At 41.4% G+C, this 16250-nt stretch overlaps 6 protein-coding genes across 6 annotated transcripts; 4 read left to right on the top strand and 2 right to left on the bottom strand.

The window, feature by feature from the left end:
• Nucleotides 1–636: 636 nt before the first annotated feature.
• Nucleotides 637–1997, bottom strand: LOTGIDRAFT_156097 (hypothetical protein; the record flags this gene model as incomplete). The annotated part of the gene is made up of 2 exons (XM_009046118.1): nt 637–1121; nt 1643–1997. The coding sequence occupies 2 exons, from the start codon at nt 1995–1997 to the stop codon at nt 637–639; spliced, it is 840 nt and encodes a 279-aa protein (XP_009044366.1).
• A 1458-nt stretch (nt 1998–3455) lies between these two features.
• On the bottom strand, nt 3456–4646 carry LOTGIDRAFT_156096 (hypothetical protein; the record flags this gene model as incomplete). The annotated part of the gene is made up of 3 exons (XM_009046117.1): nt 3456–3514; nt 3789–4259; nt 4448–4646. 3 exons carry the CDS (start codon nt 4644–4646, stop codon nt 3456–3458), a joined length of 729 nt encoding a protein of 242 aa, XP_009044365.1.
• Nucleotides 4647–5347: 701 nt separating this feature from the next.
• Nucleotides 5348–6287, top strand: LOTGIDRAFT_156095 (hypothetical protein; the record flags this gene model as incomplete). Its single annotated transcript, XM_009046116.1, has 2 exons — nt 5348–5482; nt 5529–6287. The coding sequence occupies 2 exons, from the start codon at nt 5348–5350 to the stop codon at nt 6285–6287; spliced, it is 894 nt and encodes a 297-aa protein (XP_009044364.1).
• Nucleotides 6288–7980: 1693 nt separating this feature from the next.
• LOTGIDRAFT_156094 (hypothetical protein) lies at nt 7981–9213 on the top strand (the record flags this gene model as incomplete). The annotated part of the gene is made up of 1 exon (XM_009046115.1): nt 7981–9213. The coding sequence occupies one exon, from the start codon at nt 7981–7983 to the stop codon at nt 9211–9213; it is 1233 nt and encodes a 410-aa protein (XP_009044363.1).
• Nucleotides 9214–10818: 1605 nt separating this feature from the next.
• On the top strand, nt 10819–11616 carry LOTGIDRAFT_156093 (hypothetical protein; the record flags this gene model as incomplete). The annotated part of the gene is made up of 1 exon (XM_009046114.1): nt 10819–11616. The coding sequence occupies one exon, from the start codon at nt 10819–10821 to the stop codon at nt 11614–11616; it is 798 nt and encodes a 265-aa protein (XP_009044362.1).
• Nucleotides 11617–14287: 2671 nt separating this feature from the next.
• Nucleotides 14288–15346, top strand: LOTGIDRAFT_156092 (hypothetical protein; the record flags this gene model as incomplete). The annotated part of the gene is made up of 1 exon (XM_009046113.1): nt 14288–15346. The coding sequence occupies one exon, from the start codon at nt 14288–14290 to the stop codon at nt 15344–15346; it is 1059 nt and encodes a 352-aa protein (XP_009044361.1).
• Between the last annotated feature and the right edge of the window lie 904 nt (nt 15347–16250).

Below are 16250 nucleotides of genomic sequence, written 5' to 3'. Positions count from 1 at the left end.
GGGTTATTGCAGCCCACTTCGTATCATTGATTTTTGGATAAGGGGCCAAAAGTATTAATTATGTAAAATTTACCAAGCAATTTTAGGTGTTGGGCAGTGTGCCCTGGCAGCCTTTGATCCAAACATTTCGTCACTGCCCGCTGCCATATTTAGCGTCATATTCACTGTCATTGTCTTTTGCCTTTCTTTGTTTTCAGAGAGAATCCAATACGTTAAGTTATTTAACAAATTGAAAGATGATAATGTATATGGAAAATAAAGATTTTAACATTTCTTAACCTTCGTTACTTTCTCAAAGAGGATCTTTTCTAAGTTGTGAACTCAAAATTAAATCAAATCCGTTTTTTACCAGCTTGACGCGAACAAGAACGTGAATTCAGTATCTTATGGTTCTCGGAAGTTTGTAAATGCAGGAATTTGATTGGATTGTACAGCCATTAGCCATGATGTTTAAACTCTTTATGTCGAGGACTCTGATTGGTTGTATTCGCTAGCTGACAATCCAAGAAAATCGCTGCATTCGTGACGCAAAAAGGTGACTGTTAAGATAAAGTTCGTAACAGCTTGACCAGTGTGAAAACGTAAAGACGAGGCAAATGGTTTCATCATAATTTATTTCTCGGATCTGTACCTAATTTATTTCATTCTGTAAATGGGCCCATTCTGGTTACCATATGGCGAATAGGAGTCATAGTAAGCAGGTTCTGAGGGAATAGGGTAAGAGGTGTACGAGCTAGACGAAGGGTACGAAATGGGTGCAGAATAACTAGAAGGTGGAGGTGGGGGTCGGGCGTAGGATTGAGTCACAGGGGCGGAAGTGACGTATCTGTGAACCGTTCTTGTCGGCGCAGGAGCGGAAGTAACGTATTTGTGGATAATGGTCTTTGTTGGAGCTGGTGCAGCTACGGTGTGGACGGTTGAAGCCGTAGATGAAGCGACATTATGTTGCGGCATCTGCATCATCATTTTCAGAAGTGAAGCTGCGGCCATGTTTGCAGTGAACGCTGCACGATTGGCAGCTTCGATGGCATGTTCGTAGTCGCCATGATGGTGGTCGTCATAATGATGATGGTCGTCATGGTGATGATCGTCATAGTGGTGATCGTAGTTGCTGTTGTAACCTGTAATGTCAGATGAAACATTCTGAGAAATGAACAACTAAAACTTCAAAATGTATACGTAGAAACAACAAATCTTAAAGGGCTCTTGTCATAGGTCAATAACTTTGTCCAAATGTCTCGTTTTTGAAAAAATGGGACAATGCATTCATACCATTATCTCATTGTCACCTTAGTTCCAACTTCAAATCAAAGTTCATCAGCTTACAATGTTACACTGACCAACATAATATCTTCACAATGGCAATCCAATAAATAAAAAATGCGTCTTATACCTTGACTGCAATAATCACCTTTCTTGTATCACGAAAATTTGTGATTTGATTGGATTGTACGCTAACGAATACAGCCAATCAGAATCCAGAGCCCTCAACAAAACGTCGGCAAACAAAAAGCCATAATGTCAACAATCTTTTAACAATCAAGATTGGCTGTATTCTCTAGCCTACAATCCAATCAAATTACTGCTTTCCGTATGACAAGAACGATGGTCATTGCAGTCAAATTGACGTAGAAGTTCTTACCATTGTAGTTATTGTATCCGCCATTGCTGTAGCCCCCATTGTTGTTGTATCCGCCATTGGTATTGAAGCCACCGTTGTATCCGCCATTGTTGTATCCGCCGTTGTTGTATCCGCCGTTGTTATTGTATCCACCATTGTATCCGCCATTGTTGTATCCGTTGTCGTAACCTCCATTGCCACCATTGTATCCGCCATTGTATCCCGTGTTTCCACCAGGAAAGCCTCCGTTGTAAGTATTGTCTATGAACCCCCCATTGTTTGAGCCACCATTATAAGTTGTAGGTGGGTTGTTGATTGGTGATGTTTGTCCGTAAACAGCTACCAAACACACAGCTAATACTGTTAATTGTCTCATTTCGTTATCTGCAATTTACGAAACCGACAATCAATTTTATTCTGTCCAAAGCGAACAATGACAATAGCAAAAGCTATGGTAAGAGTTAACTTTGTTGTAGAGGGCATAGACGGTAAATCAGATTTCAAACCGACTTGTTCATCAAACACTTAGTTTTAGTGGAATTGCAGGAGCAGCAGAAGCCTGATTGAAAATTGTAATAGTGCAAACACCTTTAATACTCGGAATTAACAACTTTAGAAAGTCTTACCTGTACCTTCTTCAGACGTTGTGGACGAAGAGCTGACTCTGTACAGGAAGCGAGACGAGGAGATCAGACTAACAACAGCTGTCCTGGTCTAATTAGTTAATTAGGACTCTCATTATTAAGCGGCTTCGTATGATGTCACATATTGTTTATTCAGATTTGTCAATATTTGAACAACTTTTCAGAATATCTTAGAAAATTTCGAGAAATTTGACCCTACCCATTCCTCGAACGTGATATATCGATGAGATTTTATATTAATTTTAGATAATCAAAGGAGATATCGGATCGGTTAAAGAGTTACGTTGACTGGCTTCCCACTGAAGTAGAGAAGAAGAAACCCCAGCCAAGGAAAAAGAAATGGCTTGGAAGTGACGATCGGGACAGGGAAAAACAGAGTAAGGGGGCGTAAGGGACAGGGAGATCAGATTGTTAGGGAACGAACGAGACGGAGAGTGCAGATAGTTAGGAAGGGACGAACGAAACAGGGGCAAGAAGTCACTGGGAAAAACAGAGAGGATGGGGGTGAACTAGACAGGAAAAGCAGAGAGGTAGGGGGCGAACGGGGAGAGTACAGCAAGGGAAGCAGAGATTAAGGGGTGAACGATACTGGGAGAGTAGGGAGTAGCTAGGTAGCAAAATCAGAGAGTAAGGGGACGAACAGTAATGGGGGAGAGGCAAAGGAGGAGTTGATGTTGCGGGGGTTGTTTTGAAAAAAGAAAGTGAGGATTATTATGGGACTCCAGATGGAGTATTGGGTGGATAGTTTCCCAGGAGGGGAGGGCGCGGACATAGAGGGCTCTATGGGGTATTCTCTTATATTGAGAGGTACTCATTTTACGAATTACAGTACTCCGAATACTTATCATGGGTTACTGTTCTCCAACTCTCCAACCGTTTAGGTATTAAAATAACTAAGCAGAATTTATGAAATTTTCAGTGGTAGTAGACTCCAAAACAATCTAAACAATGACGTCTCAAATATAACAATAATATTAATCATAGAATGATCATTTTGAAATATAAGATACAATGGCTCGAGGGGCGTATCCAAAAGGGAGAGAGAAGGGGCAATTGAGAGGTCATTGAGGTCGGGGGTCTGCCAGGCTTACAGTCCTATTTATCATAATGGACTCCCGTTCATTTAACCCGATATCATAAGACGAACGATCGATATATAATATAAGTTATATATAATATACGTTTTATTGTCAATAAATACAATTCATCTTCAACTGCAAGAACCTTTGACGTCGCCCTAATGGCTTATCTGAAAAAAAAAAATTAGAAAATCTTAGAATAAACGATAGAGTGTAAAACATTTACATACAATTCAACTTATCCACACTTACTCACCAGATATTACGATAGCTCGTCCATTCAATTCATTATGCAAATATGTATATATTATAGAATTTAGAAATAATCTTTTTAGACAGTGATTCGGGCTTATTGTTTATATATTTGTGGTCTGAATCAAGATAGATACTGAGCTATTGCCCTTGCTGCCTTTTTGTCGCTTGCATGTACACGTTTATTTTTACCTATGCTGCTGTTCTGAATAAACTCAAACCCAATTATTTGCCATGATGCAAATGCTAAGCCGAAGGAATCGTACCTTTTGAAGAGGCCTCCAAAACCGCTGCCATATCCACCAAATCCATTGAAGATACTTCCTAAGCCTCCCAAGCTTCCGAAGTTTCCAAAACCGCCCATATTGCCTCCGTATCCACCTCCACCAAGAGAGCTTAACAAGATGCTCAGGATTTGGCTTGTGGCCAAGTTTGATGACGAAGAAGAATGATCACCATGGTAATGACTGTCGTGGTAGTGACTGTTGCTATGGTGATAATCATCATGGTGATAGTCACCATGACCGTAGCTGTCACCATGACCACAGTTGGCTCCATGGCAACTACCGTAGTAACCATTGTTGTTGCTGCCATGGTTATCGTAACCATTGGAATTGTAACCATTATTGTAACCCGTAGTACCATGATAGGCTCCATCGGCACCTGAAGAAAATGAAATGTAATGAAATTACGTCCCCCTTTTCCGCATCTGTCTTTTAACATGAAGTTTTGGTAATGTCATGCAGTGACAAATGGGGAAATGTTTATCAGGAAATGGTAAAAGAGTCATTAGGCAGCTCGGGGGACGAAAACAAAACAAATGTAGATGACCTTCAACTTTTCAAAAATACCTGTGATGGTTTGGCCGCCATTGTTCCAAGTATTATCATAGCCATTATATCCGCCATTGTTGTTGTAGTCGTTACGGTAACCATCGTAACCTACATTGTTGTTGTTCCAATTGTTGAGGGCACCACCACCGGCTGCTGTTGGTGATGTTTGGCTGTAAACACAACCAACTACTACTGCTAATATAACCAAATACTTCATCATTCAAAGACTGAAAACGAAAACAACATTTTAGTAAAGATGACCAATCAGGCAGTGGATATGAAAGGGTGTAATAAAGTTAACTTTGAATTTTTCAATTTTAAACCTACTAAACCTTATTCAACAAAGTCTGCAAATCTTATTCTGAAGATTTCATACAGCTAAGTCAGTTACTTACCTTGAGTTGACCAGTACCTCAGCTCTCCAGTGGATAAAATGACAGTGAACTTTCACAGAGCTTCCATCAACAGCTGTTCATTAGATTGAGTATCGTCATCAACCTCATTAGCGTCTTCAAGTATTCCCCGACCACCTGGACCCCTCAGTGATCCGTCCATCAGAACGGATGTCACGTTCAAATCATCTGCCGGAAGTTGTAAAACAAACATTGCCTTAAATCTTAAAATCATTAACTAACTAAGGTCGTAGATCTAGGTCAACTCAGAATTTAGGTCAGATAAAAGTTTTAATTGGTCTCGAAGGAAGATTACTTTCATTTTCGTTGGAAACAGACGCAGTGTTTGGTAGCTCTGGTAAGCGATTCGCCTTTCTTCTCTGATCTTCAATTTTTAAACTTCTAAAAGATCTGCTTTAATGGATCAATAATAGCATGTTTTGTGGTCGACATCCCGACCTAACGTTTTTAAATTATTAATCGTTAATTAGGCATAGACATATTTAGTGCAAAATTCTTTTCTGAAATGCGTGGATACTGGTGGTCACTGACATCCAGACTTCTCTTGTCTTTGACGCACCTTCGTCGTAGCTGTTTGGACTGGATGACAGAGGCTTGGAAGCTAGTTAGTATCTTTTGTTTGGCATTAGAATCGGATGAGGTCAGATTCTTCGGCCATTCATTGTACGTTTTGACTTCAATTTCAGTGGCAAGCCAAGAAAATGAATACCCTGTCGATCGTTTGTTTTGCTGTAGCAGTTTCATCTGCTTTGGGACAGTTTGGTCTCGGCGGTTATAGTCCATTACTTAGTGCTTTGGGCGGAGGTGACGTCCATCACGTTGTCCACCATCACGTCAGTGACGACGATCATCACGGAAGTTACGACGATCACCATCACGATTACCATCACAACAACAACCGTCAGACGTATGCCGATTACTACAACGGAAACGACAATTACGACGGTTTGAATTACAACAACAACTACAATAACAACGGTGGTACTGGTACCAACAATAACGGTTTTTACACCAACGGTAACACAAACGGACAGTACAACAACTATGACCATTACTCGTACGAAGACAACTACAACCATCGTGATTACAACGATCATCACGATCATCACGATGACGATTACCATCATCACGAAGACGACACTAACAACAACTTGGCAGCTCTTCTATTACTTCATACCTTAGCTAGACCACAACCAGTAGTTGCTGCTGTTCCGACACCGGTTGCTGCCCCGGTCACTCACACCGTCGCCGCTGCACCTACAGTCCACACTACCACTCATACTTACGCCGCACCAGTTACATCAGTCGCCCCAATGACCACTGGTCTTGGGCTTGGTGGAGGACTCAATGGTTTTGGTGGATTCGGAGGCTTCGGAAGCTCTCTCGGTGGTTTGGAATCCGGATGGGGAAATCTTGGTAGTATGGGTGGCTATTTCAAGAAATAAATGCCCAAGAGGGCTTGTGATTTTATTTAAATAAAGGATGAATTAACTTAAAATATGTTTGTTTTTTTATATGAAAAATCTTCAATCTTCCTTGAAGCAACATGGTATTAAAGGTGTACTACCGCCTAGAATGAGCCCCAAAAAAAATAATTCTCTAACTTGGCTTATAACATTAGCGTACAAAAGAGGTAGAATGCCTTTAAGAATTACAAATACAAAACTCCACCACACCTGTGGGCAATATTCTGCATTCGTCAGCATGAAGTACGTGATCGAAACCCCCTGACCCACTTAGCATGGATGCATTGGTATGGGAAGTCAAGGTTTGGAGCTGAAATCTTTCAATAGTGGCTCGGCAGGTCAATTGTGACATATCATCACATGTACCTTTAGATCGACAAAACCTAGCCCTACCCGTTCCTAGAACGTGCTATACAGATATACGTTTAGGGCCAGACATAAAAGGACACCTTTGATGGGAGTTGCTCCGACCAATTTTTTGCTCATCTTAACAGCCACATTTCGCATCGATTTGGATATCTGTACAAAGCCGAACCATTAATGAGTCCATCAAGACATTACCAGATATTCTAGAATGCCCATAGGACCCACACGGTACCACAAAACACTCGAGGAGTAGGATTTTCCCTTTTGGTATTGCAGTACTGTCCCTTTTTAAGTGCTCCGAAAAGACGGACATAACAATACAAGAAAGAGCGTTGGTTATTTCACCCACGGTACAATTGTCAAATTGAAATTTCAAAGCTAGAATGACAGAACCTTGGGGTTCTTTGAATAGCCCATTTGTAGACTCAGTACATATCTAACATTTTGGTGTATAACTCCCTTTGGAATTTTTCTGGGAGCGTACCTAGTTTTTGCTGTTACTCTGACACAATGCCCTTTCCCGCCATCTATACGAGAAGCCATTAAGAGAGGACAATAAAGTCCAGCTGAAGATTAAGAAGCTATCTCAGCTAATCAGTAGCCTAATGAGGACCATCTTTGTTTGCATATCATCAACAACAACCACAGCTGATGAGAACGTGACCCAATTAAGATCCAGAATACACGTGTTCCGCCAGAAGACGTCAGAAGCTACGACAATGTGATCGAGAACTTTCTTCCCTATAATTTTCTGACCTAGTGATCTGTTTCCTTGTTGACTTTCTGTTTAGACCGCGGAATTGTCACATTCTCTTACAGGCTTCAAAACAGTAAGTTACTTTCAATTTCATATCCACCATTGCTCGACGGGAGCCCATTTCGAGGATTTCCTTGGCTGCATAAGGTAGAACTCAACCGCCCATTGGTTGTTGGATTTTAAAAAAAATGAACATCTTGGCAATCTGAAGCAAGCTAGAAACTGTTGCTCATTTTTTGCGAATGGTTTTTGGCATCGATCACTTCCAAATATTCCCCCCTTTATTTCAGTCATTTTGTTGGTAATGGATGTAAATATGAGCAGCTAACCATACTGTTCTAAAGAGTTGACATACTCCAGAGCGCAGAGTCATTTGTGACTTCAATTCTGTTTTTAGTCTAAATCGCAACTTAGATCGAAACTTACTGACTGTGTGCTTTGAATGAAACATGATACATTACTTCATGTCTCCCTGAACATTCACATCCATGTTCCCTAATTGAATATAATGTTCTAGATTCGTTTTCCTTTTTCTTTTAGAGCTGCGAGATGAAGGCATTGTGTCTACTTGTATTAGGATACTGCGCGGCATCCGTTAATGCCCAATTCCGACCAATAGGTGGTGCACCAGTGCCATACGGTGGAGCTCCAATTCAGTACGGTGGCGCTCCAATTCAATATGGTGGCGCACCTGTTCAATATGGAGGCACACGAGTACCATACGGAGGCCAAGTTTATGGTGGTCAACAGGTTATTGGTGGACAAACACTAGGAGGGCGACTTCCTATTGGTGGACAAACGATCGTTCGACAACCGCTTATCCAACAGCAAGCACCGATCATCAGACAACCACTTCCTGTTATCCAGCAGCAGCGTCCTATTGTCCAACAGCCAGTACGCTTCCCCATTCCTTCACCTGTTTCACAACCTATTCCAGCACCTCTTCCTATCGTAGCCCCACAGCCACAACCAATCCCACGACCAGTTCAACAACCACAACCTATCCCGCAACCAGTACCACAACCTATTCCAACTCCGGCGCCAACTCCAGTTCCAACTCCGGCCCCGCTTCCAGCCCCAACTCCAGCTCCGGCTCCCGCTCCAGCACCGTTACCACCAATCCAAACTCCTCCTCCACCACCACCACCGCCACCCCAGCCGTTTATCCAACAACAGCCACAGATCTACGAGCCACTTCCACCAGCACCACAACCACAAATCATCTACGAACAGCTTCCACCACCCCCACCAGAGGTTATCTACCAACAAGCCCCACCTCCACCTCCACAAGTGATCTATCAAGAAGCACCACCGCAACAGCAACAAGTCATTGAGATCCACGAAGTTCAAGAACAAGCACCTGCTCCTCAAGTGATCGAGCATGTCGTTCACGAACAACCACAAGTCCAACAACGGATGATTGAAGCAGCGCCGCAACAAGTCGTCCAGCACGTCGTTAGACATGTCGTCCAGCACGTTGTTCCCCACGTAGTTCGCGAACAGCCAGTTACCCATGTACGACAGACGCATCACGTGGTGCAACCAGTTCAACAAGTCGCTGCTGTCACTCCTATGATATCAATGCCTATGATGAGAACCTTTGGAGGTCTTGGAGGTCTCGGGGGATTTGGAGGCCTTGGTGGACTGGGTGGACTTGGCGGATTCGGTGGAATGAGTGGTCTCGGTAGAATGAGTAGTCTGAACAGAATCGGAGGTTTGGCTGGCTTACTGGGAGGTTTCGGACACCACCACCATCATCACGACCATCACGATTATTATTAGAGTAGGTATTTAATCATCTAAAATATTCCAAAGTGTTCTATTTGATTACATTTGATTCAGAAGACGATTTTTCAAAGTAACAATGTTCACTCAAGATATAGTTGTCATTTGAAATTGATATTGAAACTGAATTATTGAACCATTACAACATATTCAATTAATATTGTTCTCCTTTATTTTCAGCTATATGGTAAATTGTCATAATAAAGCTTATAAGCAAACATGTTTGTCAATTATTTCCAAAAACATCTATGGGATATTCACCATACTATGTTACGGTAGATAGGGAGGGGGGCGGATTGAGGAATAGTCTGAGTTAGCTTCATGTGAAATGCCAATCTCCAATCTCTTAACAATAGAAGGTCTTGCTCACTGGTCGCCGCTATCTGAACTGACGGAGTCTTGAATGCAGGAGTTGCTCCCCTTATTTCATTTTCATTGTTCTTCCGTAAAAAATATCTATAAAAAAAGTCCTAGCTGTTTATAAGAATACGTTCCTCGGGTTTTTATGATATTCAAACCCTTTCCATCAGAAAATCCCTCGAGATGGGGGTTTATAATCTCTAATCAACTCATAGTTCTCAACAATTGAGGTGTTAAAGTTCGTTCGTGTTTAAAATAAGACCCAACAGATCAGGCACTATTAATCGACCACTCCTTCGTTACCGCGATCAAAACGCCCCATTATAACCGAAGCCAAATGGATTCGAACATAGTTAAGTCTTAACTTTCAACAATAGCTGAGAAAATATCGTTTTTCGCACAAATGAAAATGAAGTGGGGACAATTGGGGTGCAAACCACTTTTCTAGGGGGGCAAATCCCCAGCCCCCCCCCACCCCACCCCCTGTACCCCCACAGGAACCGCCACTGGTCGTCAATGTAACGTTCAGATGTGGATAACTATGTGCACACATGGCTAAGACGACTAACATTTCGACGATGAGCTGCGAAGATTGATAACTGATTAGCTTGGCTAAAAATAATGAAGCACCATTGATCAAAAGGACGGTGAAAGTGTCCCTTCAAGGAAAAAGCCTGAAAGAACATAGCACAGTGAAAATATACGAAACGAAAACTCTAGAACTGTATCTAAAAGTACTGATGAGGCAGTGGAAAGAGACAGCTGACCCGAGGATCATTAAGATCTTAGACGTGATGATCTGAGCTTGTTCAAATAGGCCACCATCTGTTCCTATAGTTAATTAGAGAAGACGACTCTCATTAATTGGGTTCGGCTGAACTCTGCTCTGTTTTCTTCACCAGTCATGGCTTGGTTTCACTTTAGCTCGACAGTTCTTCCTCCTGTTGATGCTGTTACTTGAACTAGCAGGTTAGTTGATCTAGTTGTCTCTATTTGGGAGTGGGTTGGGGTGGAGATGCATCTCTTCAAATACTATGTTTCATAAACTAGCGACAACGGAACGGCAATCGTAAAGTCAACAGTTCCGCACACTCGTGAACGATTCCGTGTTTTGTTTCGAGTAACATCCACACAAATGGTATTCCATGGTAGTTCTCTAAGGTGCACATCTGCCCCACGCCATTTATGTTGTCAATATTTAAGAAAATGGTTTAACATGATGCATACCTTACCATTTTCAGAATGAAGTTATCTATATTGCTTCTGGTATTGCCTTTGGCGATATCATGTGTTTCGGCACATCTAGAGATCAACGGTCTCGGCCTACTCGCTGGATTAATGTCCAGATCCATCACCAGAAGACGACCAGTGATTATGGTCCGTGTTCCGGTCCCAACTCAACCACAAGTCACTCAAGTTCAGCAACCAGTGGTTCATGACAGACAGACACTCGTTGTTCCTAAAGCGGTTCCGGTACCACAACCATTTCCGGTTACCAGACGAGTTCCGGTTCCGGTGCCAGTTCGAATACCAGAGCCTAAACCAGTTCCCGTTCCTGTTCCTGTCCCAGTCCCAGTGCAAGTGAGGACAGTCCCAGTTGTCTCAACTCATACTCATGAATATGCTCTTGGTGGTGATGACTATTCGCCACTGGGTTACGGCAATGACTATTCGCCACTCGATTACGGTGAAGACTATTCGATGGGTGGTTATGGCGATGGCTATGGCTATTCGACAAGTGGTTACGGCGACGGCTATTCGCCACTTGTTTACGGCGATGGCTATTCGACAAGTGGTTACGGAGATGGCTATTCGACAAGTGGTTACGGCGATGGCTATTTGACAAGGGGGTACGGTGATAGCTATTCAGCAGGTGATGGCTACTATGATAGCGGTTATAATGATTATGGCGTATCTAGTGGAGTGTCCACTGGGTATGACTTTAATGGAGGAGTTAATGCCCTTGGTTCGTATTCCAGCTCTGCGACAGGCTACGGTGGGTATGGGAATACATATGGTGGTGTCCAAGGGTACTATTGAGTTACTTTAAAGAACTTGAACATCCAATAAAAACGTTATTTCTGTTGGAACCTGAGTCGTCTTTTTACGGATGTCAAATTCAGCAAGGCACTCCTCCAGTAAATGCTTTTGCTATGATTTGTTAAAATCTCCCGAAACCAAACCATAAACAGACATTTTTAAGGTTTTACAATTTATTTCAAATTCTCTGTCGTTAGCCTGAAATGAAGGAAACAAATATACGAACATATTATGGGTTACAGTATAAAACTGAATATTGTTGGGTGTGGTCTAAGGTGTGAACACGATAGTTTATTCGGGAATCATTTTCTGCCCGAACAGTGGCGGAGCCAAAGTAGGGGCAGAGGGGTAACCCGCCACCATCAAGTTTTAAAGAATAAGGTCCCAGTTAGAAAGAAAAAAAAAACGAAGAGCTAACCTCTGTAGTTGTTCATTTATTTAGAACTTGATCCACTGCTACTACTAGAGCTGCTACTACTACTACTACTACTTCCGCTTCCGCCGTCGTTATTTCCGCCATATCCAGGATTGTAACCTGAGTAACTTGGCTGGATTCGATTCATGTCCCTCGGTGGAAACTTTGGTGAATTGACGTATACAGCTTGTACAGTAGTAAGGCAGGCGATACACAACAAAGCAACGATAATAACCTTCATCATTTTGATTTTCTCTGAAACGAAATTGGACTTAAACATTAATATGGCTGATCCCGAACTATCTAAATATTGACTATGAATTGTGGGGTAGCGAAACTCAAAGCAGTCATATTTGAAAATATCTCATTAAAATTAGACCCAACTTTCGTTTCGTTTTTTTTTTAGTAGTTTTTTTTTTAGTATAGAAACTTCACGGTAAAGTGGCTACACAAAGAAAACGAAACGAAAGCAAAAGAGCTGCATCATAGTTTTGCTAAATGTTTCTGGAATTGCAGGAACTACACACCTCCGACGGAAATGGTGTTCAAGGTCATACATGTCCCCGAGACACATAAATAATCCATACAACCCCTTTTCAATCTCCGAAATTGACGGTTGACACAAAGTCCACAACATTCAGCCAACAATGCTTCAAAAAACCACAAGGATGGGCCAATGACAGAAGCGAGTATCGGCCCATCTTTGATAATCCAATCCTTTACTGTGTACAGTAGCCCTCAAGCTACATTGAAAAGACTTATTGCAATCCACAGACAGTTGGAGCGGTCTAGAAATGACCCTCAGAAACCAAACTATAACACCCTCCACAACGGTTACTTTCATACCTGAATCTCTGTATCCAAGTTTCTGATAGAGTGCAGATCAGCTATTTTGATCTATATTTATAGAAGTTTAATCAAAAAATTTCAGATGCACATTTTTATGCACCTGTATAAAGCATTGAACAGAAATTGTTGACACACAATTAGCCCAAAATAATTCTGCATAACGCTAGTATGTTATATTTGTATAGTTGATAGTATGTATTAAAGTTAACGTCAGAGCAACATCAATGTTAGGTAGAGTATAGCTAAGATAAAGAATAGCACAGCAATATGCTTGGCATAGCACAGCCATAGAATAACGTTACATAATATAACATATTCAAACATAATAAAAAAGATAACATTGTGTAACTTAATGAAACATAACATAGCGTAGATCAACATAACATAGCGAAGATCAATATATAATAACATAGGATAACATAGCGTAACATAAGATAACATAGCGTAGCATAAGATAACATAGCGTCAACATAAGATAACATAGCGTAATATAAGATAACATAGCGTAATATAAGATAACATAACGGTATATAAGATAACATAGTGTAATATAAGATAAAATAGCGTAGCATAAGATAACATAGCGTAACATACGGTAACATAGCGGTATATAAGATAACATAGTGTAATATAAGATAACATCGCGTAATATAAGATAACATAGCGTAACATAAGATAACGTCGCGTAATATAAGATAACATAACGTAACATAAGATAACATAGCGTAACAAAAGATGACGTAGCGTAGCATAAGATAACATAGCGGTATATAACATAACTCGGCGTAAAAATTATATTTGTCTTGCCCCTGCCCCTTTCCCCCACCCCATTGCAGGCTCCGCAATGAACAGAGGTCAAGGTCAAATTCATTACTGTGAAATCACGAAACTGTACTTTTATGTTCACCTTAACTAATTATGACCACGTAGCTGGTTCCCACAGGAACATTAGGTGACAATAGTATGATTTTTCAAAATGACGCAATGAATTTGACGATTGACCTTACTTATTGATTATAAAAGGCAAAAAAAAAATTTAGTTTTTAAGTTAATTCTTCAGGACGAGAGGTAAGAGCTTCTGAAAAAATTGTAGTAAATTTCTTTATGGTACATTCGAATGAGCCACGACACAAGGGCAGTTACCCATGCAGACTTACATTTTTGATGCAAAGGGCTGCATAGTGGATATTTACAGTGTCAAATTTAAAAGTTTTACAATCGTTCAAAATGAAAAATAGGTAATTTAACTGAATTGTTGATTGCTACAGCCATACGCCTGAGACCAAGTTGCTGAGAGACGTTTAACGACATATTAAGACCCTAGTTGTTCACCCAGAAAACAGACGATCATTGGTCTCTACAGTCGAATCAATTGCTCTTATTGAATATTTCAGAATAATCTTCAAGATGTTTAAGCTAGCATTGCTTGTAGCTATTATCGCTTATGCTTACTCGCAAGGGTTCAATGATTATGGCAATACCCTAAATCAGCAGAACGCTCTGGCCTACGGTGGCGGTTACAACGGCGGCTACGGTGGTTACAATGGCGGTCACGGAAGCGGACACGGCAGTGGGCACAGTCACGGCAGTCACTCCAAGAAACACAAGAAAGGTCATTCGGGAAGTCATTCAAAAGGTCATTCCGGAGGTCATTCTGGTGGAAATTACGGCGGTTACGGTGGCTACAACGGCGGATACCCCGCACCTTACGGAGGTAACCAAAACAGAGGATACTACTACGATCCCTATGCAGCTGGAGGTTACGGCTACGGCGGAAATGGATATGGATTTGGTGGAAGTTACGGAAGCCATGGAAGTCATAGCAAAAAACACGGACACGGAAGTCACAGCAAGAAGCACGGAGGTCACAGCAAGAAACACGGGAGTCACAGCAGAAAACACAGTCATAGTGGTGGCCATAGTGGAAGCGGCAGCTACGGCGGATACGGTGGATACGGCTACGATGCTTACGGAAATCCAATCGGATACGGAGGAAATGCCGGGTATTACGGTGGAAATGGTGGAGCTCAATACGACGCATACGGAAATCCCATCAACAACAATTACAATGGGGGAAACGTCCAATATGACGCATATGGAAATCCCATTTACAACAATTTCAATGGAGGAAATACCGGATCAAACGTCCAATATGACGCAAACGGAAATCCCATTAACAACAATTTCAATGGAGGAAATACCGGATCAAACGTCCAATACGACGCAAACGGAAATCCTATTAACAACAATTTCAATGGAGGAAATACCGGATCAAACGTCCAATACGACGCAAACGGAAATCCCATTTACAACAATTTCAATGGAGGAAATACCGGATCAAACGTCCAATATGACGCAAATGGAAATCCCATTAACAACAATTTCAATGGAGGAAATACCGGATCAAACGTCCAATATGACGCAAACGGAAATCCCATTAACAATAATAACGGAGGATTTCCATAGAAAGAAATAAAATTTGATTAAAATACTGTATTTTTCTTTACATTAGTGCCAGAATTGATAATGATCATACAGTGAGTCAAAATCTAATTATGACTCATTTTCAAAAAGCTAACTGCTGTTAACATCCGACCTTGTTACCAGAACCAGTTAGTTTTATATAAGAACCATACGTAGTTTCATATGACTTGGCTCCTGGTACTCAGTAGACTAACATGGCTTCTGGTACTAAGTAGACTGACATGGCTCGTGGTACTGAGTAAACTAACATGGCTCCTGGTACTAAATAGACTAATATGGCTCCTGATACTGAGTAGAGTGACATGGCTCGTGGTACTAAGTAGACTAACATGGCTCGTGGTACTGAGTAGACTGACATGGCTCGTGGTACTGAGTAGACTGACATGGCTTGTGGTACTAAGTAGACTAACATGGCTCGTGGTACTAAGTAGACTAACATGGCTCCTGGTACCAAATAGAATAACGTGGCTCCGGGTACTAAGTATACTGACACGGATCCTTATACTGAGTCGACTAACATGGCTCCTATGGTACTAAATAGACTAACATGGCTCCTGGTATTAAGGGGACTAACATGGTTCCTGGTACAGAGTTGACTAACATGGCTCCTGGTACAGAGTAAACTAACATGGCTTCTGGTACTAAATAGACTAACATGGCTCTTGATCCTGAATCAAGTGATATGACATGACTCTTGGTACTCTTGGTACTGAGTATACTGACATGGATCCTTGTACAAGGTCGACTGACATAGAACATCATACTGAGCCAAATAACATGGCTCCCAATTACGTTCAATTTCTTCACACCAAATTTTGCATAATATTTCTCCACTGCCGTAAGCATCTGAACCCAAGTTATGAAAATGAAGGTTAATTTCTTGGAA

Source organism: Lottia gigantea (assembly GCF_000327385.1).
Source record: "Lottia gigantea unplaced genomic scaffold LOTGIsca_10, whole genome shotgun sequence".
Classification (NCBI taxonomy): Eukaryota; Metazoa; Mollusca; class Gastropoda; family Lottiidae; genus Lottia; species Lottia gigantea.
Note: the sequence above shows the minus strand (reverse complement) of the source record. Positions and strands in the feature narration are given on the sequence as shown.